Below are 23,180 nucleotides of genomic sequence, written 5' to 3' on the forward strand. Positions count from 1 at the left end.
GGGACTCAAATASCACAAATCCTGCTGGAGTACAGCAGCAGGCCAGTTTCTAAACTTCTTATTATTTGCATTTTTTTCTCAGTCACAGATCCAAGATTGCCTTTTTTTTGCAGAGCAAATCAAGGGAAGAACCTGGCAAAAAAGATGGCAAGRAGCCACGCAGAAAAGACGAASTAGATTACAGAGGACAGGTATTTAGAAAGGATTAAGTCATGCCCCTCAAGTGATGCAATTATGAACTCTTCTGGGGGCATCATCRCATTTCTGCTGAACTGATTTCAGCAGTGTCAAAATGTCCGACTGTGTAGCAATTCTACAGGCACAAAACTGAACCTGCCCAGAAACTACTCTGGTTCTGCAGGCCTGACCTAGATGCATCAAGTATACAGAGACCTAAGTTTAGCCTTCTCATTTTGTTTTCAGTCTGTATTTTTAATCACACAGTCCCATTTTTATGCCCAATAAAAGGATGTTTTTGTCCCCAAGATAAAAATAGGGGGTTTTGTTCATGACACATCAGTCCAGGATGAGACATTCGCTGCAGAAATGCTGAAGCAGCTTTACATCTTCCCTGTAAGTACCAGTGGAACGATGACTTCCACCGGGGCCTTTTTCCCCGCTTCCGTGCTCAGCCAGGCTGGTCACTCCGAACAGCTTCCTGCAGCAGCATAAATTAAGCCAATAAACTTGGCACGGGAGCAGATGGGGTGCACTCACAGCATCCGTCTGCTCACAGACCAGGGAGCCACAATCTCGAGCCTCGAGCCTGGAGACACAGGCATGGCAGTGGTCCCAGCCACCGCTCAGCTTTGCCACCGATCGTGTCCCTTGAAGAGCTACTTGAACAGCAACATTTTACAGCTTTGGATCCCTCATCTGCATAGGGAAGAGYAGGACAAAAAGACAGGACACACAGAGGGGAAGAGAGCTAACATATTTTCAAACAAGACCTCACTGCTATAATTAAARGGTTTATTCCTTGCCCACAGCCCACCACTGGAAATACCAGGCCTCTGTCAGATTATTGAAGGAACAACTTCAGAACAGGATGTCTTTACACAAGGGAAAGTGTGAAACCTGAGCAAGTGAAACAGCAAATGGTTTTAAACCTTCTACCTACTGCTTCATTAAGGAAATGTTTTTGTGACTGACTGAAACAAACCCACCCCTCCAAATGAAAACCAAGAGCTTCTAAATAAAACCTGCCTTTTAAAAACCAAGARGGATTGCATCCAATATTCCCAGAAGTAATGAGCCAGCAAAACAACGAACCCATCAAAGATCTAAGAGAACACCAAATACATTTTGGCATCATATTACTTCCTGTGTCTGAATTTCAGTGCCAAGTAATCCTCAYATACTGGACCTGAATTTTACAAGTGATTTGCAGATTTTAAGTTTCCTGGTGGCTTCCTACCACTTAAAAATGCTTTAAATAAAAAATGGTAATTAAGTATARAAAGTATATGTGTACTATGTCCCATCATTCACTTGGACTTTAAACGCCAGGTACACTTTAACCTTTTCTCTAAAGTCCTAACAACAGGTCAAAAACTGTCAGCTAAAGTTTTGGCCTGTGGGATAGGGACATTTAGGCCCAGCAGCACCAGGAATCACTTAAGGGAAGTTCAGGTTTGGCAACAGTGGAATTTGCATTAATACACTTGAATTTTAATGTCCCGTTAATCTTACACAGAGGCAGTCAAATCCATCAGCACTATTGTTTTCAGACTGTCTGCCCACTAAGGCAAACAATGCATCATTTACACTTGGTTTACATTTACAGTTGGGAAGAAAGCCATGCAAAGGACTAAGAGGGGAAACCAGAATGTTTTAAATGCAAATTTGGATTTCGAAGAAGCATGTATTCCTCTGCAAATTCCACATCTGCTACATCACACAAAAGCTGGGTGCTTGTAATAAAAAATAATAAACATGTCTCTGCTTTTCCTTTCCCTATTTTAAAATTGCCTTTAAAGCCTTCCTTTCACTTGACTGCTGCAAACTGAAAACTTTAGAAATGAAAGCAGCTGGTCTTTTCCCCTCCATCAAGTTGATTGAATTCAGTCACTAAACAACAAAAATAGGCAAAACCAAACCCCAAATCAACCCCCAAAAACATTTCCCGCCTCCTGAAGGACTTTCACTTACATTCAAACCAAGAAATAACAGTAATGTGTATAAACAAAATAAAAATTTTAAACGTGGATTCTCTTTAGCTTCAGACTACGATATTTAAAAATTGACCTACTTTATGTAATACTCCCACAGCTGAGTCATCACAGTATCAACTGGTCTCTATCAGCTGCAGGGTATGATAATCTCTTTCAAAAAAAAAAAAAAATCCATACTGAAATGCTTTATGTTAAAAATATAATGTTAATCCAACAGTCCAGACCATAACTGGGGAGGGGGGAAATTTTGAAGAAAGTTGGAACTGCATAAAGTAGTCCCATATAATGCAGATGCCATGCCTTGTAGCAAGAGCCTGTAAGCTACAGGACAGAATACTGGAGAAGGCAGCAGAAATACAGAGTTCCAACTCTGACGCTGTTACAACATGTAGCTTCAGGCAAGTAATTTAGACTTCTTTTTCATCAAACAATAAAATGGAGGGAATACTACTGCCTTACAGAATCAGCTGACGGTTGTACCACACTTTAGCATATGCACAACATTAGCTATTACTTTACTTCTACAGAAAATGAAGGGGTAATATGTTTTTAATGTTGGCTTAGTAGGTCTCACAAGAGAAGGTGAAAGTGCTTAATGAACATTAGAAACTCTTCACAGGGGCCTTGATTCACTCTAATTCACTCTGGGCAGCATCTTACACAGACTCCTGACTTGCACACGATYAAGAGTGAGGAGGAGTCCATTAGTATGTCAGGGCAAAGCATCTATTTACAGCAAAATATTCATTTAAAGAAAAAAAGATCTTTAAATTACTAGTTTATATTTATGTACTATCCTATAGCCACTTACAGCATAATGCTGTCATATCAAGAGATCAGGAGTAATTTAAGAGGAACCCAAACAGCTCTCAGTGCAGCTAGCACCCTTAAGTTTTACATACAGGGAAAAGAAAGTGAGACTTGAGTGTGCTATGCTGCTGGAATTGCTTCTGTAAGAGTGAAAGACATACAACTGAAGAAACCTCAAAAGGTGATGTGAAATAAGATGCAACATACGCTACCTCTGCTGCCAGCAGCCTATTTAGAGTATTTCTTATAGGGAAGTRTCAAACTTTAAGCCTGTCTTCAGTTCCAGGGCTGGGGGAGAGATATGAACAAACTCTCACAAGAAAAAAAACAGTGCAAGCCGGTCCAACTGAAGCSCTGGAGTGCCCAGGATTGGGCTCCTGCACAATCAACTCCAAGGCAGAAGAAGGTGGTGGTGCTGCACAGTCACCACCCCCACCAAAAGCTCCCTGARACAAGCACACCCAAATCTAGAGGATTGTTTCAAAGGCTGCAGAAGGCACAGGGGCTCTCACATGTCTGCAGCATGCTAATCTTGCCCGGGCCTTGCTGGCCCTCTGTCTGAGTGGTTTACCAGGCCATCAGTAGGTGAAGCGTGTCACCTCATGGCAGACTACAGCACTTTTACTTCTGCAAGGACACGGAAACAAATCACATGAGGCCACAGTAGTGACATTACTCCTTAATTATACTTCACCATCTGCTACCGTGGCAAAACCGTGCAGGTATTTTATGGAGGTAATCCAGGTCTGATACTCGGAGACCTAGGCCAGCAAGATCAGAAAATTTGGTATTCGGCACCTCAAAAACGGTCAGAAAAATGCACCTGTGAAATTACGTTCAAGGCTTCAAAGCTTTTGACTCAAGAACTATTAATTCCAAGCGCATACTGAACRCAGTCTGGCTTCTCGGCGGATGCTTTACAAAGCTGTCAGTTTTGTGAGGCTGGAGCCAAAAGGCAGTATTTGATATGTAAAGATGTTTGAGAAGGAGGAGGGTAAAGAGAGAAGAAAGAGTTGTATGAGTCAGCCATGGTTCTCTTAAAAACTAAGTGATAGCGTTTTTAAACTGCAGGAAAAAACGATGCACTCACGGATTTCCTCATTCCTGGGTTACCAATCGCAAAAGATAACGCTCCTGAAGTTTAAGAGAACTTTGAATTGTCAGCACTTAGGGAGCGGGGAGCCAAGCCCCACGACTGCAGCCCACAACACGGAGGCTTTGCTCCATTGTTCTCACCACCTTCTTGTTTTCAGAATTCATTTCGCAAATGCTGAAAAGCAAAAACAGCAGCAGCAGCCTTGACAGCCCMCACTCCTGATACAAGGCCAGGTTAAGCCCAGGCTGGAGGGGGCTCTAAAGCAACCTGGTTTGGTGGAAGGTATTCCTGCCCACAGCAGGGAGGTTGGAACAAGATGATCTTCAAGGTCCTCTCTCAACCCAAACCATTCTGATTCTGTGACAACCTGCAGTGGCATTAAGAGSAGCGGGGCCACGAAGCACCGCTTGGTGCCCATGGGGGGGACACGTAGGCGGCTGTGCCCTCGCTCCTGCTGGTGGARCATCACCTCCGGGCTGGGGGCACCAGGGACACCGACACCAAGACCATTAAAAGGCCCGACACCGGGACCATTGTTCCGGGTACAGGCGAAGCTTGTGCTGGCAGCGGCGAGGAAGGAGGAGACGGCGCCGCGCTCCGCCGGGCTGCCGTAGCGCCCGAAGGTCACGGGCAGGAGACGTGCCACCACGCGTGTCGCCACGGGGCGACGTGACCAGCGCTCTCTCGCCACCCGCCACCTCCACGCCCACAGGCGGCAGGGCGGCCCCGCACCTGCTCACCTGGCCCGGGCCGCCCCCTCCCTTGCCCCTGCCCCTGCCTCCCTCCCCCGCGGCGCCGCCGAGCGCTGCCCCGGGGGCTCCTCCCGCCCCCGCCCCGCCTCGGCTGTGACGTCACACAGGGGCGGGGGGGGCAAGTGCTGGGGGGGCGCCGAAGATTCCACGACGCGCAGGCCCGTCCCTTTGTGACGTCACGGGGAGCGGGACGAACCTGGCCGGGCGGCGGCGTGGCCGGCGGCCCGCGGGCTCCGTCACAGCCCCGGCAACCTGTTGCTGCTGCTGCCGCCGCCAGCGCGCCCCGCCGGCACCGCCGCCCCCTGCCAAACACGAAAACGGCGAGGGGGTGGGGGGAAAAGAGGAGGGGAAGCAGAAGGGTTAAATAAAAACGCCGCCGCGAAGTTGTGAGCGGGGGAGTACCACGGCACATTGTCCGCCCTCGTCCTTCTTGCCTTCTTCCCCCGGGAGCCACTCTCGGCCCCTGCCCGGCGGTGAAGGAGCGGCGCCGCATTGTTCGCCCTGGCGAGCCCAGGGGGAGCCGACCTTCGGGGTGATCTCCCCCTTTTCCTCTCCCTCCCCCTTTAATTATTAACACCGCGGTTTCCTTCCCCCCCGCCCCGCTTTTGTCTGCCTGCCTGGGAAACGTGGACGCCTCGCGTGTTTCGCCAGACTTTCCACCCGCCGTTCCCGTTTCGATGCCATACTTTAAACTCGCCGGCCCCGGGCTCCCTTCTCCTCTGCAATGCGGATGTATTTTAATTTGGAAATTTAGGGGGGTGGAAAGGAGGGGAGGGGGGATCAGCACCGAAACAGCGCGCAGGCCCCCCCATCCCTCCATCCCCAAAACCACATACACATCGTTCCACCACCTCCCCCGGGCAGCGTTTCAGCGGGGCGGGCAATCGATAGCGGCAGTCAGCTGGAGTCAACTGCAGTTTTTACCAAATCTATAGAATACCGAGGCAAAGTGTCCCGAAGGTCACCCTCCCTGCCAAGGAACACCCCTCCGCTGAAAGAAATCGGCGCAGACGACAAGAGGCGATATAAACTAGAACTTTTAAACCCTGGCACCAAACACGCCCAAAAGCGAGCATTTCTATATATCTCCCCCCATACCCGCCCCCAAAAATTCTTTTTTTTTTTTTTTTACATGGAGATAAAAATCATTATCCGCTCTACTGCATATGTGGATAATCCCCTCCGCTTTTCCAAACGTAAAGAAAAACTGCACTGTGCCAATCAAAACGTAACTGGAGCACGAAGAAAAATCCAACTACCCATCCACATTTATATGTTTAAAGGATTAGACAATTACAAGGGATTGGTTAAGCGGCTGAATAAAGCGAGGCAGAAATACAGCCCTGGCTGCGCTGGATTAGCCCAAATTTTCGAGCCATCATAATGAATTATTTTTAAAACACCACCGAACCATTTTCCTCATTATTCCAGTCAATCCCGAGGAACGCGCTGCCCGTAAAGCGATCCCCGGCTGCTCCGGTGTCTATCGCAAGGCAGAGCAGCCGGGGATTACACACAGGAGATGGGATGTGGTACTGCGAGAAACCAGCTCGCCATAACCAGACACTCGGTTGCAACTTAAAGGGCTTCCAACAACCACCGCCGCCGCTTCACCAGACAGGGATAGACATACGTGTATAATTAAAAAATAAAAAAAAAAATTAAAAAAAAACAACAAAACCCAAAGCCAACACTAAATCAAAAAACAAACTAAATCCCTCTTTTACCATGCAAAAGCACARAATTAAGAAAACGGCCTAAAAATGCAGTTCGGTGACATTAATCGCGGCAGCCCCCCGAGCTCCCCGCGTTTCATCTAAAACTAGATTATGATTGTGTCATATGAGGTCAATACATTTATTCACTGGAGGAATCGCTACACAAATCTGGTTTTATAACCGAACTGGATAGAAGGCTTCCCCGYTAAAAAGGGCCTCTSAAACTCCCCCACCACACCATAGAAAAATCAAATTCAGTATCACATTTGTTCCCAAAGCCTTAGAACTGCAAGATTAGCTATAAACTTGACATTCACTGCCATTTCCTAAAACTAGGAGTCAAACGATATGTTATGACCACTTACGTATTTCTTTTGAATTATATTCCTCTTGGGTCTTTCTTTGCTCATTCTGGTATCCAAATTCTGATTGCAAAAGGGGACAATTGCTTCATGAATTATAGCCGCGACAATTAAAAAAAAAATTTAAAAAATACTGAAAAAATCCAGGGGAGAGGGGGTTGTTTGTAGTGGTATCTTGTAATCCGAGTTTCTTTCCTCACAATGTGATTCTCCTAGAAATAAATCCGAGAAATGGGGGACGAAAAAAAAAAAAAAAAAGACGATGCGAAGGAAACAAAAAAAAAAACACTTTAGTGAAGCATTATAATGGAAAATATCCCCCTAAACACAAAAAACGACGCCCTTGGTATCCCCTTTTCTCTTTCTCAAGCCGCCTAAGCGATCTGCAGGTCCTTAGTGTCAGAGCTGTAGTTACATCTTGGAGGAGGAGAGGAGCCGGGAGGAGAAGATAAATAATCGGTACGTTGGAAGTCACGTTTGTGCCGCTGCAGCAGGGAAAGCGGCAGGGACAACTCCAGCAGCGGCGGCGGCTCCGGCGGCAGCAGCGGCGGCTCCGGCGGCAGCAGCGAGGGCTGCACGCACTGTGTGTGTCTCCGCTCCTCCAGCTCCCCCCCAACCAATGAGAACAGCTCTCCGCCAGCAACTTTAAATGGACCTGACTCTTTTTTTTTTCCTCTCTCTCTCTTTTCTGTTAATATATATTTCTGCGTGCGTGCCTGCGCGCGCGCCTGTGTATATGTGTGTGTGTGTGTGTGTATATATATATATATGTATGTGTGTGTATATATATACACACACGGACACACGCACACACACATACATGCATACACCGCCTAGGGCTCCCTCTCAATTCCCAGCCGGGGCAGCAGCCGCAGCGCCCGACCCCTCGCCGCGCTCAGCGCATGCAACAGGCCTCGCTAAACACTCCATGCGGGTCAAGCGTCATGCGCTKCCCTCTGCCACCCCCTACCCCTGCTCCCACATCCCTTCTTTWGACATTTAAGCGCGGCCACCCGGCCACCAAGGTCGCCGCAAGCTCTGCGYCGCAACCCGAGCGAGGAGTTTGACGACGGTCCCTCACCGCGCAGCACGCTCGGTCGTCGTGCCCTGCCCCCCTCCCCGCCCCGCTGCAGCCGCCTCTGCTCCCGCCTGCCAAGGGCTCTCCTTCCGCTCTGTCCCTGCCCCCGCCGCTCGTCCCCCGGGCTTCGACACGCACGGGGGTCCGCCGCGCTGGCAGCACCTGGAAGTCACGTTTGGCCGCGCAGGGCCCAAGAATTGTCTTTGATCRTAGGAAAAGTTGTAGTTCCCTCGCCACAAAATGGCGAACGGCGGAGAACTACATCTCCCGGCGTGCCTCGCGCGCCCTCCCGCCSATTGGCTGCTGGGCGAGGAACCCCCTTCGCCACGCTCGATCTTCCCCAACACCACCCCCCCCCCCCGCGTTGGTTTCCCCCTCCTCCTCGTCCGCCCTCCGTCGCGGAGCTCGGTGATGGAGGAGGGGGGGTGCGGCGCAGAGGAAGGGGGAGTCCTACGGCAGGGGAGGGAGGAGGAGATGGGCGAGGGGGAAGTTTATTGGGAATTGCTGACAGGGAGTGGGGAGGCAGGCAGGCGCCGCGGGAGGCTGCAGGCAGAGCGCGGGGATTAATGTGTCTGTGTTCGGCTGGGAAGTGGCGGCACGAAAACTTCGTGTCTGTGGGCTGCGCCCGCCGACGAGGCGGCGGTCTGGGTCCGCCGGACAGACAGACGGCTGGACAGACAGACGGCCGGACAGACAGACGGCCGGACAGACCGCCTGCCTGCCGGGCGGGCGGTGTCGGCTCGGGACGGGCTGCCGGGTTGGGCTGCTTGGCGTTTCCACGGTGTCCCGAGGTCGCGCCTCCTGCGCCGCTGGCATGCCGGGGCTGCCCCGCGGGAACCGGGCCGGTGGCCGGGCRCGCCCGGGAATAACCTTTCTGTGCGGATGGATGTGTGCTTCCAAATCCCGCGGAGAGGCCGGCGGTTGCCCAGGAGCAGCGGCCCGTCCTCCCCAGGGCTGATGCCGGGGTTGGCCAGCACCTTGCTGCCCCATCCCCGGCAGGCTCTGCCGCCGGAACCGCCGGCGGTTCCTGGAAACCCGGTGGGAAATCCCAACGTTCAAATTCTGAGTTAAATTCTTTTTTAAATTAATTTTTTAATTAAAAAAAAAAGGCCAATTGTTCTCGAAGTGGAAGGTCTGTCGTCAGCAAAAAACCTAATAGTTCCTTAATGGTGGATGAAGGRGTTGGAGCAAAAGGAGAGCAGGGTCACAAAGTTGATAAAGGGACTGAAGCACTTTCCCCCAGCCTCGAAAAGAGGATTTTGTGGAGACTCCATAGTGTTCAAAGCCAGGTTGGATAAGGCTTTTTTGAGTATTCTGATCTAGTGGGAGTTGTTCTTTCCACTCCCAGGGCAGTCGGAGTTGGAACTGGATGATCTTAATTTAAGGTTCCTTCCAACCCTTAACCTTCTATGATTCTATAATTACGTCCTCTCTAGAGACACGGAGGAAAGTGTGTCCCTGATGGTCTCCCTGGTATGAGGTATCATTGTATCCAGTGTGTGTTTGCTTTTTTGTAGGACTTGCCACAAGCTATGAGGTACCTTTTTAGTAATAACTACACTTGGGTAATGCTTTAAGGACTTTACACTGTTTTCCACATGCAGCTTTCATGTAGCCTATTATATCTGCTCTGTAGAGACGAAAATTTTTGTGCAAGACTCCTGAGTGGCATTGCTCAAAGTCAGGCAAGCAGGACACAGAACTTGCCAGAACCTCACTCACTAGTTCYTMGCCCTATGTCTTCACCATGAAGCCATCCTTCYTCACTTACGTAAATATGTGACCATTGTGTTCTCCCTTTACCTTAGAAATAGAATGCAAATAATACTTTAGGATGCTGAATGGGAAAAAAAAAGTTTTTTCATTTCTCTTCACTTCTSTGTGCTAACTGATAATTATTTCAGGACTCTTTTCCTAATCTTGTTTTATAAAAATACGGGTTACAAAATTATCAGTGCTGGGCCTTATCCAATATTAAACTTTTATGACAATACTGCTTTTATGATAATATTGTGATCAGGTTGGTCTTTTGATGCCTTTTCTTAAGGTCTCTTACATTTGCTTCTAAGTGTAACCCWGAGGAGACATTTKTGTTCCTTTAGATTRGAAATACRCACATTTCTTATAGGACTGTTTAACTTCTTGCCCTCACTTACTTTTATTAAGGTATTTATGAAGCACGAAAGTCTAGGACATACTTGGAAGAAAATGCTTGTGTCTTGGATTTTCTTAGTTAAAAATGATAAATCTATGCTTCTCCAGGAGACAAGAGAAGCATTTTCCACATTTTGGAAAGCCAGGAGAGACAAAGATAGTCATTCATGTATTTCTGAGTCAACAATTAAGCGAACGGTTTTTGTAGAAAACCTACCTGGCTTTTCTCAAATAACWTAAGGTAGCAGTCCCAACTATTCCCCCACCCCTTACTTTGGAGATTACTTCCTGAATGTTCTTAAAAGTCTCGGTGTTGCTATGTTTGCTACTGGCTTTTGTGGCATGTGTTGAACAAGAGCTTACTGTCAGTGGAAACTAATGAATTTTCTTCTCGAGGCTGGTGGCAGAAACCTTTCCCATAGATCCGTGGCTCTATTTACATTTGTGTTCTGTTACACAGAGCATTGTATTATGCACATGCTGGGTATCGTGTATCCACCGTGGGTCTTGCCTTTCAGTTCTTGCTTGTGTACATTTTGGAGACTGACCTTTTAAATATTGAAGCCAAACTGGTTTGTAAAATTAATTAAATGCTGGTACAATAGCATTTAGTATCATAGGTTAACTGTTACTGATGTCAGTGTTTGCCATTACGTTTGAACACTTATTTTTTCTATTTTCATTGTGACTTTCATCCTGGTCACTTCCAACTATAACTCTGCTTGAAGATGTTTGAGAAATGACTACTGTTAGCATGATGGAGTTTCCTTGTTTTTATCTCATTTTTTCACAGGAATTACACACATTTATAAAGGAGCTCTCAAACGGGATTTATGGGTTCTGCAATTAGTTTTTAGTCACTGTCCAACGTCAACTTTTCCAATAACCTGCAAAGGCGAAGAATAGGGTCAGTGGTGTGAGTATGATACTATTGTTCAAAAATTTAGGGATATTTTTTGTTTGTTTGGGTTTGGTTGTTTTTTTTTTTTTTTTCTTTTTGGGGGAAGGGATATCTTGGTTTATGTGGTTTGGGTTGGTTTTTTTTTTTTATGGGGGATGATGTTATTTCTTTGCATGAGCATAACACATTTTATGTATTGTGCATTTGCACTTGTGCATACTAATCCTAGGTGCAGTTACCTCTGAGCAAGAGGTGAAACATGTTAATTTTCTAGTATATGAGATAACATTCTAGCACACAATTCAGTGACAAGTGAGAAGAAACTTCATTAAGGAGCATTGGTGAGATGTCTCCAGCTACTGAARTTTTCATAATACTTGCCTAGACCATGTGTCAGTGAAGATAAAATCCTTTTGAGGTTGTAGGAAAAGAACATTCGTCACTGACTAACGTAATCAGGAATTACTGCTTTTGACACTTTCAGTCTTGGAAGGCTGATACATGCACATTGGTTTGTGATGTCCTCAGAGTTCTGAGGCAGGAGTTTTAGTGAGCTAATGTGGCAGTTCTTGATATGGGTGCTGACCAAAACAGGTTAAAACAGAATAGTTCATAAGGAAAATGAGGATTTACTATAAACCAAAGCACAAGCATTTAAGTTGTTTCATTTTCTATTATTTCTTCTTATTGGTCAAACAGATAAAACAATAGGCAYAAGCACTATGGGGAAGGCAGAAAGAACATGGGGTGAATTCTTGAGCCATAATTCACCAGTCAGCAAACAAAGGGCATGATGCCAGACAAGTTCGGCCATAAAAGAGCCTTGTCTTGGGGGCTGGCTCTGATTGTTTGTGGACAGATGGCTGCTTACCAGTTYATAAAAATAACTTCTGGATACCTTTTATTCAACTGTGTAGTATTTACCTGAATTAGGCCTCAGAAAAGACTAGATTAATTTCTTAAGTGTCGAACAGGCTTTTYACATCTGTAAGGGACGCAGCTTTGAATTCTGAGACCTTATATCCTGTGTGAATAAAAGCAAAATGTTTAGTACGCTGAGAAGGGTGAGAGAGGGTTGATAGGTTTGTGCTGCTGGACACAGAACTTGCTTCTAGCCCTAGAATCAGGTTGACCATCTGCAGAGATGTGTGGGGAATTCTTGGGGGTTTTCTTGAGGTTTTAATGGCTTCTTGGAATTTGATGGAGTAAGTAAAGAGACTTTTAAAGTGGGTCCCCAGGTTTGTCAAATCGATACACGTTCTTACAGAACAGCTTTGTGTGCCACAAGCAGTGTGGCACATTGCCACATTAATGTGGTACATTTATTGCAATAAATACAAGCATTTATGTACAGCATGTTTTGTTTCATGTTTGAGAAGATGGAACTTTACCACAGGCAGAGGACCCTTTCTTCTAGCAGCTAAGTAGGATGTGGAGACCATCAGAGAGAGGCCTCTGCCAATAGATCTCTTGCCACTGACTTGAGCTGAGGAGTAGACCCAACATTCTGATTTCCAAATTTTCTAACTGGGGGTCCCTTCCACTTTCTGTCATGCTTTACATCCTATCTGTCCTGTATTAATRTTCTGCCATATTGTTTTGCTTTATAACACGTTACAGTAATATTTGAGTAGAATATTAAAAATAGCTTTGCAACACTTACTTAAGAGAAAACCAGCTACTGCTGTGAATGAATCCCTTGGGGAAGAGGGAAGTAGAACTTCCTTTTATTGGTTTCCATGGGGAAATAAGAGATASGAGTAGTCAGTTACTGGTAATCAGTTTGGCCACTTACCCCCAATCTTTTTTACTTTTAAAATATGTGTATAACTGTACACGTTTGTTAAATGTATACACAAAATACAGACATAATGACCATGCAACACCATAAGCTGATGTACATGCAAGGTGATGCCTCTGCGTCTGGGTCTAAGGGTTTCCCAACAGGCCGCTTCCAGGCAGCATGTTCCACATGTGTAGTGGATTCTGTATCACATGCACAAAGGCTGGATTCGTGCACTGCAGATTTATGCATGTGATTTAAAATCCTCTGGGTAATTGAGTCGTGTTGCCTGGCATCTCCAGGCCAGATCCTTGAAGCAGCCATACATACACGTGCAGGCAGACAYGACACAGATGGTCAGAGTGAAAGGACATTAAAGTGGCTAAGTTAAGCACTCAAAAGTTACAAAATGCCAGAATTGGGAAAATGGTTATGCAATATTAATTTCATCCATACRTCTATACATTGCTTTGCAATAATCTTAAAGTGTACTACATACCTTTCCCCCATCTCCCTAGGATGATTTTGTTTTATTTGGTGCATTAAGTGAGTCTGCTCTGGGGATGAATTAGAGTACATGCTGAAGGGGAGAGAGTGTTGTCTGTTGAACTCTTACCCTCCTGTGTTCCTGTGAATGTAAGAAGGGAAGACATAATCTCATTGTTAAGGCAGCTGAATGTTGCTTTGGAGTTGATCCTCTGCCAAGGAGTGTGATGCTAGGTAAGCCATTTACATCAATCTTTTAATAGTGGCCAGGCCAGCACTGCTAATTTGTACATAAATAGCTACAGTTGTCAGGTGGGTGATGAGTTGTGACTTGTGACCATCATAGCTCTTCGACCCAAATCTCCTAGGGTGCAGGATACTTTGTTCTCCCACTTGAAAATGTAGAAAAGATGGGGAAATAAGTGTGTCTGTGGTTGCTAAAATGTTCCTGTTGCAGCTCTTGCATTGTTCCTAATTTTATGGGTTCTCTTAGGACTACACGTGATGTGCATCTGTCCCAAAGGCTGCTGAAAGCTGTATCCTTTGAACACTCACAATATGAAGTRCTTAATACTAGCAAGACCTAGATTTTAGGTACTTTGAGACTCTTGCGATCTTGATTTCTAACTGCCTCAGTTTACAGACTGTCAAATGGAATGAATATATTCCTTTAGCTCACAGAACTGATATCCCTTGTGGACTGTCATGATGTACTCGGTGCAAGCACCACAGAAAAAACACCACAAATCTCTTCATTTGGTTCTTTGTCAGCCTTATCTCTATTGAGTTTAGTACTTTGTCAGCTTTTCTTTTCTTTGATTTTTACTTCACTCCTTTTTACAGCTGGCAATATAGGGTTGCTTGTCCTTGCCACATTGTTCAGTGTTTACTGCAGTTTGCACAGTTGCACTGCATATCTTGAGACGTGGGACTGTGGGACAATAACCCTTGAGGCACACAAGCTTGAACAAAATTGTCAAATTGATATAAACTTGTGATTTTGTTTCAATGTAAGTTGCTGCACAAACTGTTATTTTGCATAAGTGTGAACTGTTGTAGTTGAGCTGGTGATTTAAACTATTTCATTACATTGAAGTGAGRTGCTTTTACATGGAAATAAGAGCTCTACGAGGAAGAAGGGGAACAGGAATGTCTTAGTGGATGGAAGAGGAGGTAGAGAGAAGCACTCCATCCTTCTTCCTCCTCTYACTCCCCTGTGCTCATTTGAGAGTCAGTCTTCTTCCCTTCTCTCCTCCAAGCTTATGAAGAATATGATGCTTATTTTGAGCCATGGGGAAGATCGGGCTTGGGGGACTAATGCACTCAATGTTGTGATTGGGACAACGTTGATGGGCAAGGGGAGGTCTTCTCTGTGGCCAAAAGAGGCATGGGAGAGTGCTGAAGCAGGAGAGGAAAAGATGATTGCCTTGCCTGCATTTCATTGGTAGCAAGTGTCATGGGAATGGGAAAAGAATTGAGAGARAAAGTAGAGGGTGGGACTGGAACGAGTGCAGAAGCAGGTAGGTTGTGAGAAGGGAGAAGGACTGAAGAAGGGGGCAAGGAATAGGTAGAAAGGGGCAAGGAATAGGTGGATAGGTAGACAGAAAGGGGCAAGGGCTAGTTTTGCTGTAGAAGTTGATTGGGAGGTTTTGTGGGAGGAAGGGAAGAGGCAACACAGGTTTTGGTGCTCCAGGGTGGATCGGAGGCTCTAGATACTCCCAGTTAAGCCAGTGTCATTTCATAAACCTGTTATTTSCATGTCTGCTTTTCCTGTCTGCACATCAGCTGTCTGGGCAGAGCCTGTCATCCAAGGGCTTAATTTAAAAAGARAGAGAGTACATACAGCTCTGAGATGAGCTGTTACATGCTGGAGCCCATCTTCATAGGCAGTACTGATGCTCCTCCCAAGCACAGGACACATGCAGTTTTCCTGTTGGGAAATACACCCAGCTCAGAGCTGGTTCCAGCGGATGAGTAGCCTGGAAAAGTGGTGAATCAGACCTTGATTTTGGCTTCAGCGCTGGCAGGGCCTATGCCGCTGGCAACCAATTTACTAGCCAAAGATTAGCCATCATTTTGCCTTGTAACTGACTGGGAATTTCAGACGTTTGAAACATCATTTGTTTTATAGCCAAGTAGAATTAATTTTGAGCACAGTGGAAGCTGTGTCTTTAATAAAAGGCCATATTTATAAGTCAAATAACACACAGAGCGATGGCTCCTACTAAAAGGACGAAAGCAGCAAGTTGTTTTTGTAGTCCTAAGGAGGGTTATCAGACAATTCAGTGTTTAGTAACAGTGTAGAAAATCCTGATCCTGCAAAGTGCTGGATGCTCTGAATTACTTTTGATTATTGACCAGTTTTTGAGATACCCATGCAATGCACAGAATCAACACCATGAAATCATTAACAAAGAACAGAGTGTAGGAAATAAATTAAACAAACAGCTTGCTTGTTCTTAGGAATAGCTTTTATTGCCCAAAACCTAGGGTATATTTACTTCTTGTTTGTGATAGTTAAAGTAATAACTCTAGTGATGTACTCTGTTTTTATAGACTTTGTAATATGTGCTGGCTTTGGGTGTGCAGTTTCAGTCTTCTGCTGATGTGAAATGGAATTTGTGCTCTGTTTGGTTCATGCCATGTCTTCTGTCAGTTCAGTGCCTGTATAAGCATGGTTAATGGTATGTAGTAGCTTGGTGTGAGAGGCTAAGATAAAACCCCAGCTGTTYCTGAAGATATCGCCTGCTGCTATCAAGAGGTTCAGGTTAGCAATTTTAAGTGTTACAAGGACCTATGTTTTTGAACTGCTTTCCTGAAGAGAAGGTGGARATGTACATGCCTGGCTATTTTAGGAATCATTCTTTTTTGAGTGTGCTTATAGTTTATGAAATGCGAGCTCAGGGGATATGGGTAATAAAGCTGAATTATCATCCTTGAGTGTTTGTAGATTAAGGATATTGTGTACGAGWGAGTCATGGTAAAAGCTGAATTAGATTTAAAATACCAGTGACAACAACAACAGCAACAGAGAATGGAAAGCCCAACCAAGTGCTGGTCACGTCACTGTAATTCTTAAGGGATTCGGGTACAGCTGAAGACTTGCCTTCTTCACTGACGTGGATGCAACACACCAGCAGCCAGCCAGCTTCCATGATCGCTCCTGCTGACCAGTCCATGAAGAAATAGCTATCTGCCAAGCAAGCTGTTTGTTTTATTTCAAAGCCCCAGTGGGCCCAGCCCTTCCTGCCTAGCAGCTGCAGCAGGCTCCGTTCCTGCTCAGTGCCTGGCCTGGGAAGAGATTGCTCACTGGCCCAGGAGAGTGGTTCTCCATAATTGGCTTGTGAGGAATGCTGTGCGAGAGGATTTGGCCTTTTTTTWTAATTGTTTGTTTTATTAAAGTTTGTTTATGAAAGTGAATATCTGGTCACAATGGAAACATGTTTTCTGAAGCCTGTGTATTGCCATGAGAGCAGGATAGAGCACTATCAGTATATTGCTTCCCCAGGATCAGAAGTACAGAGGCAGCTCTGCAGGTCCTTGTGCCTTCTTTCTCCCCTCTTCTAGCTGAACTGTGATGGATCTGCTGTAGTCATCACTCCCTGCATGTGTGCAGGGGGTCAGGGATGTGGGAGTTGCTCCACCTGAGGCGTTTCTGATAAACAGAGGTTAAATCTGTACTGCAGATGGCTTTGAGTAAGCCAATCCGAGTGGCTCTGGCAGCCTAGCTGATGAAGTAGAGGGGTCTGGATGCTAATTTGTACCACTAAAAAGTATTATTGTTTACCCTTGGATGGTAAAATAATCTGTGATGGCAAATTAACGCAGAAAGCCAAATCTGCCATGAGTACCCAAGGCAGTTTAGCCAGCTTTGCAGCATACATGTACCCAGTCAGTTGTGTTCATTAATTAAAAGTTTTGAAACTGCCAGTAAATTAAAAATATGTTTGTCATAYTGAGTTCCTATACCATTCTCCCATCAGTTGACAGGAGAATATGATGCCTGCAACTGTCACAAAAAGTGTGGGCAACAGCACTAGTAGCCTTAAATATGGTTACATAAACTGTAAAATGTCATCTTGCCTATCTGAGCCCTGAGATGGTTCATCTTATGAGGCTGGGAAAGTGAATTTTAAAAGCAACATAATCTTGTTTAGAATTTATGGCTTTTGGAACTGGAGCRTCTCTTCATTGTGTGATTATATGTTTGTAGTAGTTTCTCTGCATGGAGCATAACACAAATAATCTCAGGCTTTCTTAGCAAACTGTTCAGGATGAGGGAATTGTCTGGATGAGGRAATGGCGTGGGAACACTGTTACTGCCCAGTGAGTCAAAGACTGGAATTCCCTCTATAAACCAGTAATCTGTCTGGTGAGTTAACGTGCTCAGAGCTGCAGTGGTTTGGGTTTGTTGACACGCTTCTCAGTGAGACTGGTGTTATTCAGTCTTCTCGCTGGGACTTAATTTGGACAGCCGAGTGAAACAAATATTCCTAGGGAGAAGCTGAGGAACTGAGGACTTGAGGTTAAAGCAAAATATCCTTTGCTGGCCTTGGAAGAGAATAGCAAGAGTGGTGATTTCTAAATCTTGCCTGTGAGATCAGTGTTACAAGCCTCAAGCAYGATGTGGTTAGGTGTATGTGTACAGTCTGTGTAGGTGCTGTGTCCTTGTAGTCACAGCAGGGATTTCTGCTTGGTTTGTGCCTTGGCTCAATYTTTAAATGGGCACCCTCTGAACTGATCTTTCTTCTGCAGCTGTCTGTATTCTGCTCTTGTTGGACATGCAGTCTTAGCACCCCACTACGATCCAGTAACTCAGCTGGATGAACTGAAATTTTATGAGGGGAGGGTTTAAGATGGACTTCTCTGCTGAGGAGAATTCATCAGTGTCATGTTGCTTGTTGTTCGGTGTGCTTCAGGTTGCTGTGCAGCAGAAGCCTTCATGCAGGGCTCTTCACTGGCAGTCCTCAGACCACAGGTGGAGGTCCCCAGCAGCAGCCAGGGACTTTCCAGTGCCCAGGTGTTTCCTCCTCAGCCATTTATGTTGCCAGTTGGGAGAGAATTTCTTACCTCTTCATGTCAGACCTATTTTGGGACAGTAAGGATTTGTGAGATAAACAGGATAAGATTCTAAGAGATTCCAAGTTGGCTTATTGTCACTAAATCAACTGACCCAGAATGGCCACGGCTGAAGCCTGCTGGATGTCACCACCTGTTCTTTGCCACCCATGCATTTCTGGCTTGGATTCTCCTATCTTGCTTCCAGTCTGCCCGCTTCAAAAGGAAAAAAGCTAGCTGAGGAGACCTGCACTACTGGTTATTTGATGTAGATTTTGCTAAAATGGACTGACATATACATACAGTTCTGGCTGGTGGTAGCTGTGCATGAATAAACATAATTACCCGTGGCTGTGATGTGGTATCAAGCTACTGTAGATGCAAAGCATGAATTTAATAACTGTGTATGGTGAAATGGTTATAAATGTACGACTGTGCAGCATAGACAGGGYCTGATATATCACTCATTTGTACATTTGTAATTAATTGTAGGAACAAGATTGTTCTTTTCATGTGTTCTTTCTTTGCTGCCAAGCACGACAGAGAGCTATAATGATTTTATACCTTAAGCTTGCAATAAAGTATTGTTGGTAACCTAGCAAATAAATTTCTTAATTAAATTTGCTACACAAAATCCCATAATGCTTTTTAAGTTTGTTTTCCTGGAGATTTTTTTTTTTTTTTTTGCTGGGACTCCTTAATGACTTTTACCTCTGAATATCATCAACAACAAAATTTCAGATATTTAAGAAACATTTTCTACATATTTTTTCCATCTGGATATAATGGAGCATAATTTAAGACTATGGGCAGAAGAGGGGGTAAATGATGCATGTAATGATTGTTTTAACATTTACAAGAAAATAATTTATTTAAATTGGATTAAGCCTTAATATTATCACACTTTTCTACCTGATTTAACATGGGGGGGAGGGTGGGGGAAAAGGGAAAAAAAACGATTTCATGGTAAAGTGTTTTAAGTACTTAGTATTTTCTTTGCTTTTTGATCATCCAGGCATTCTGCCCCACAGCCATGTAACTTTTCTTAGACACAAATGTTCATTGCCATCTTTTACATTCCTCTGCTGACAGGGAAGAGGTCATGCTAAGTCAAACCGATGAAGAAACTGGACATCATCTTTACCCTGAATGGCCAAATGAATTATACCAGAACAGAGGTGGKGTAACAGCAAGACTAGTTTGCTTTTATATATTACTGCTTTTAAGAACACTATTCATCATATTGCTAGCTCTGGTATACATATTCAGAGTGAGACAAAGAAATGAGTACCTGCTTAGGTAGGACATGAGACCTCAGGGGTCTGTGGCTTTTTTCTGTCCCCAGCAGTTTTCCTACCAGCCTAATTATTTCTGCTGAGAATGGGCCTCCAAGTCCAAGACCAAACTTTATCATCTTCATCTAATTCTTCTCCCCGCTCCAGGAGAGAGGAATCAAGTGGGATAAATTTTGTATCTGTATGCTACTCCAGCTTTGAGTCTACTGATTGAAGTGTTTTGTTTATAATAGATGCTGTTTTGACGAGGRAAAAAAATCTCCTACAGTCAAAAGAGCTCCATTAGTGGCAGAACAAGCAAAGCCTGGTTTTCTGTAGATTGGTGTCTCATGGTTTCATAGTGAATTACAATTGTCTCTTTTTTCCTACAGTGGGGTCATTTGTTAGGTCTCYCTCCCATGTGGATTCTTTAATGCTTCATAAGGTTTAAATTCATGTTACGGCTTTTTTTTTTCTTCAAGCTATGATACTTTTAGAATCGCTTTCTTCCCCTAACTATTTATTTTTTACAAAGAATGTGCAAATTTGAGAGTTCAGTGTATCTATTGCATTTTGTTAAAAAAAAAAGCCAGGAAACTCAGTGTGTGACTTCACAAACTTCAGTGGCATTGCAAGACAAGCAATAATGGTAGTAYCTTGCTAAGTACATTGCCCAGTTTGAATCTGTATTTAAGTTGATACCTTCTGGGAGATGTAARTTTGGATTTCTAGTTAGTCCTGCCCGTCCAGTAGAGCTGTTGGTATTAATGGAAGATGTTCTGGCTTTATGAACCATCAAATAATTATTATGTAAATAGCTATTAAAATGACAGGTTAGTTCCAGTCCCCTTTTCATTAGTGTTAAGTGTAAATTCCTCATCACCTTGAAGAGGAATTTGATTTCTTTTACAACTGTAAAAGAATTCAGAGGTTGGGGCAAGTTCATTGTCACCATTGTCACCATTAACATTAATCACTTATATGTAAACCAGAAAAGATTTCTTCCCAAATCCAGTTGCAGTACAGGAAGTTGGGTGGTGTGGTGTGTGAAATCTYGTATTTGTAAATTGATCAATTTTTGTTCAATTTGTATTGTGGGGATAKAGTACATGTGGAATTCCATTATATTTTTTTTCTTTAGTAGATTCACTTTTAAAACTTAAAAGTACACTTCAGATAAATGGAAAGTTAAAGTCTATTGATGCACACATTCTTTGTATGTGCATAAGCTTCTGTTTACTTGGGAACTATAATATCAGTAGAGTACTTCTCACTTTAAAGTTTATTAATTTCTTTCTTCTCCTTTCTTTGAGGTGTCAGTACTGAGAAAGATGAATCATTTATTAGTGGGAGGCCTGACACTTCAGCAAAGTGCAGATGATGTGATGTTGCAGTTCTATGGGTAGCGTTTTCTTTTTTTTTTTTTTTTTTTTTTTTTTTTTTTTTTTTTTTTTTTTTTTTTTTTTTTTTTTTTTTTTTTTTTTTGCCAAATGGATGAAATGCTTTATCATCACATAGTATGTGAGAACTTCCCCATTTGGAATGAATAGCCTTTCCTTATTATTTAGAGTGATTCATAATCTGATGTAGGAAGAAAATAGAACACATCTGCAACTGGCAGAGAAGATCTTTTTATTTCTCCTGAGAATCAGTGAAAAATCTGAACTCGATTCCTGGGGGGTTTTTCGAGGGGAGGGGAGTGGGGGAGGATACTGAAAACATTCTTGGCTGAGTACTGCTGCAGTTTTGAGTCCTCCTCTTWAAACAGAGCATGCAAATCTCCATTATGTTACAAATGAAGTGCACCTAAGGGACTGTTCTCTGCTGGCCACAGGATTACCTCTGTCTCAACCCAGAGATGTTTARGGTATAAATTGGCATCTGACAATCAAGCAATTGGCAATAAATAAGTGGGTGTTTGACAATAAGCTGAACAGTTTTACTTACTTAAAAATAAGTAGATTTTAATTCTAGCGTCTTCGGTCCAGTTCTGGACTTCAGTTCTGCAACCATATAGGTTAGAGTTTTTGCCTTAGTGAACTTACCTTCTTTCCCTTCCCTGCATTAAGACATTTTCYTGCATCGTGCAATTTGAAATCTGAGCAATGTTACTCCTGCTCCTTTCCCAAGCTACATCACTCATGCCCTGCTGAAGGAAAAATGTCACAGGCTGGGAAGCTGTAGRTATAGAATTGCTTCCCAGTACTAAGCCTGGCATCTAAAAGGTGGCTTCCGGTTTGCTTCTAACTTGACTGGTTCCTCCCTTTGTTTCCTGAGAAGCTCAAGGTCTTTTCCAAGTTCATCCTTTCTCATTCCTTGAAGTTACCGACTTTCCTCTTTTCATGACTTTGTATAGTCCTCATCACTCTGCTGTCTGAGCATCTTCAGTTCCTATTGTGTCTATCACCACGACGCTTTGCAGAATGTACTCTTCACACATGTATGTGGGTACAGCAGAACTAAATATTCATCAAACTAAGGTGGTGAGAGAAGATCATGAAAGAGTGGGTGATTAAACTCCTCTTTCAAGTAAAGATACCATGTATCTTGTGGGAAATTCTCTCTCTCTAGTGGCCAATTTTTGTATTCKTGATTTTGCCCTCCAGAGTTTTGGCTTTAAACTGTTCTGCAGCTACTACTGCAAAGAAGCAGGTGACCTTTGGAGATTGTAAAACTGTCTTAATTACATGTTTGTTGTTTGCTATTGCGTGTTCCTCCCCATCTCTGTACCAGTATACACACATCAGATGTAATTACTSTGTGCAAGCAATCAGAAGTTTGAAACCACTTTGCTTACTGTCTTACTAYTCAGGATCTGATTAAAAAAATTGTAAACTTCAGAAAGGGGAAGAAATTGTATCAATTTCCAATCCAGAGAGACTTTGGTGTGTCTCTACCATCTTTCCTTGGCCTCTACATTCAAATCATGTCACATTKGGTGTGGATCCTGATCGTTCAGCACAGCTGCCCAGAGTGCCCTGGCTGGTGGCATCTTGGGAGGTTGGCTTTGACCCTGAGATGAGCTTCTCCTGACCTAACCCAGAGGATTGCTCATTAATGCCTGTACTGCCACAGGAGCRCAGGAACTCCCTGTGGGTGTCAGGGATAACACAAGGCCATTTCCACAAAACCCTGTGTGCAGGTGAGTCTAAGGAACGGGCTGCTCRTATCGAGGGGAGGCTGCCAATCCCTTGTGATCTGATGAGGAAACTTTTTAGGACCGCTCACAAACTTGGGCCAGGCGAAAGAACCGGACGAGCACAAGCAGTTTAAATAGCAGCCATCGGGTGGCTCTGCCTGGAGCGTGGTTCCAAGATGTCTGAGCTGATCCAAACCAGAGCTGTTGCAGCCTGGCTTTGAGTCGTCCACATCCCCACCCCACGTGTTGCACCAGCTCTGGTGCTTGTTTGGCTCCACAGGGAGCTGAACTAACAGGGCAGTGTTACGGTTTCTGAAGWTAGTTCTTCTGCCTTCTCTGAACCGGTTGAGTGTGAGACCAGGAAAGGGCAACAGCTGGGGAAGGGGGGACTGTGG

General features: G+C 44.4%; 2 protein-coding genes across 2 annotated transcripts in view; one reads left to right on the plus strand and one right to left on the minus strand.

The window, feature by feature from the left end:
• The window catches only part of JARID2 (jumonji and AT-rich interaction domain containing 2), a 209,846-nt gene extending 202,174 nt beyond the window's left edge, over positions 1 to 7,672 (minus strand). The window contains exon 1 of the mRNA XM_057365340.1: positions 6,916 to 7,672. Within this exon, the coding sequence (XP_057221323.1) occupies positions 6,916 to 6,960 (45 nt within the window). The 5' untranslated portion in view covers positions 6,961 to 7,672. The remainder of the gene's footprint in view (positions 1 to 6,915) is intronic.
• Positions 7,673 to 7,814: 142 nt separating this feature from the next.
• LOC130573109 (atherin-like) lies at positions 7,815 to 11,186 on the plus strand. The gene is made up of 3 exons (XM_057365311.1): positions 7,815 to 7,846; positions 7,917 to 9,056; positions 10,938 to 11,186. Exons 1-2 carry the CDS (start codon positions 7,815 to 7,817, stop codon positions 8,857 to 8,859), a joined length of 975 nt encoding a protein of 324 aa, XP_057221294.1. The 3' UTR covers positions 8,860 to 9,056; positions 10,938 to 11,186.
• Positions 11,187 to 23,180: the final 11,994 nt, after the last annotated feature.

Source organism: Malurus melanocephalus, unplaced genomic scaffold, assembly GCF_030028575.1.
Source record: "Malurus melanocephalus ecotype Western Australia unplaced genomic scaffold, MMel_1.1 scaffold_51, whole genome shotgun sequence".
NCBI classification, from domain to species: domain Eukaryota; kingdom Metazoa; phylum Chordata; class Aves; order Passeriformes; family Maluridae; genus Malurus; species Malurus melanocephalus.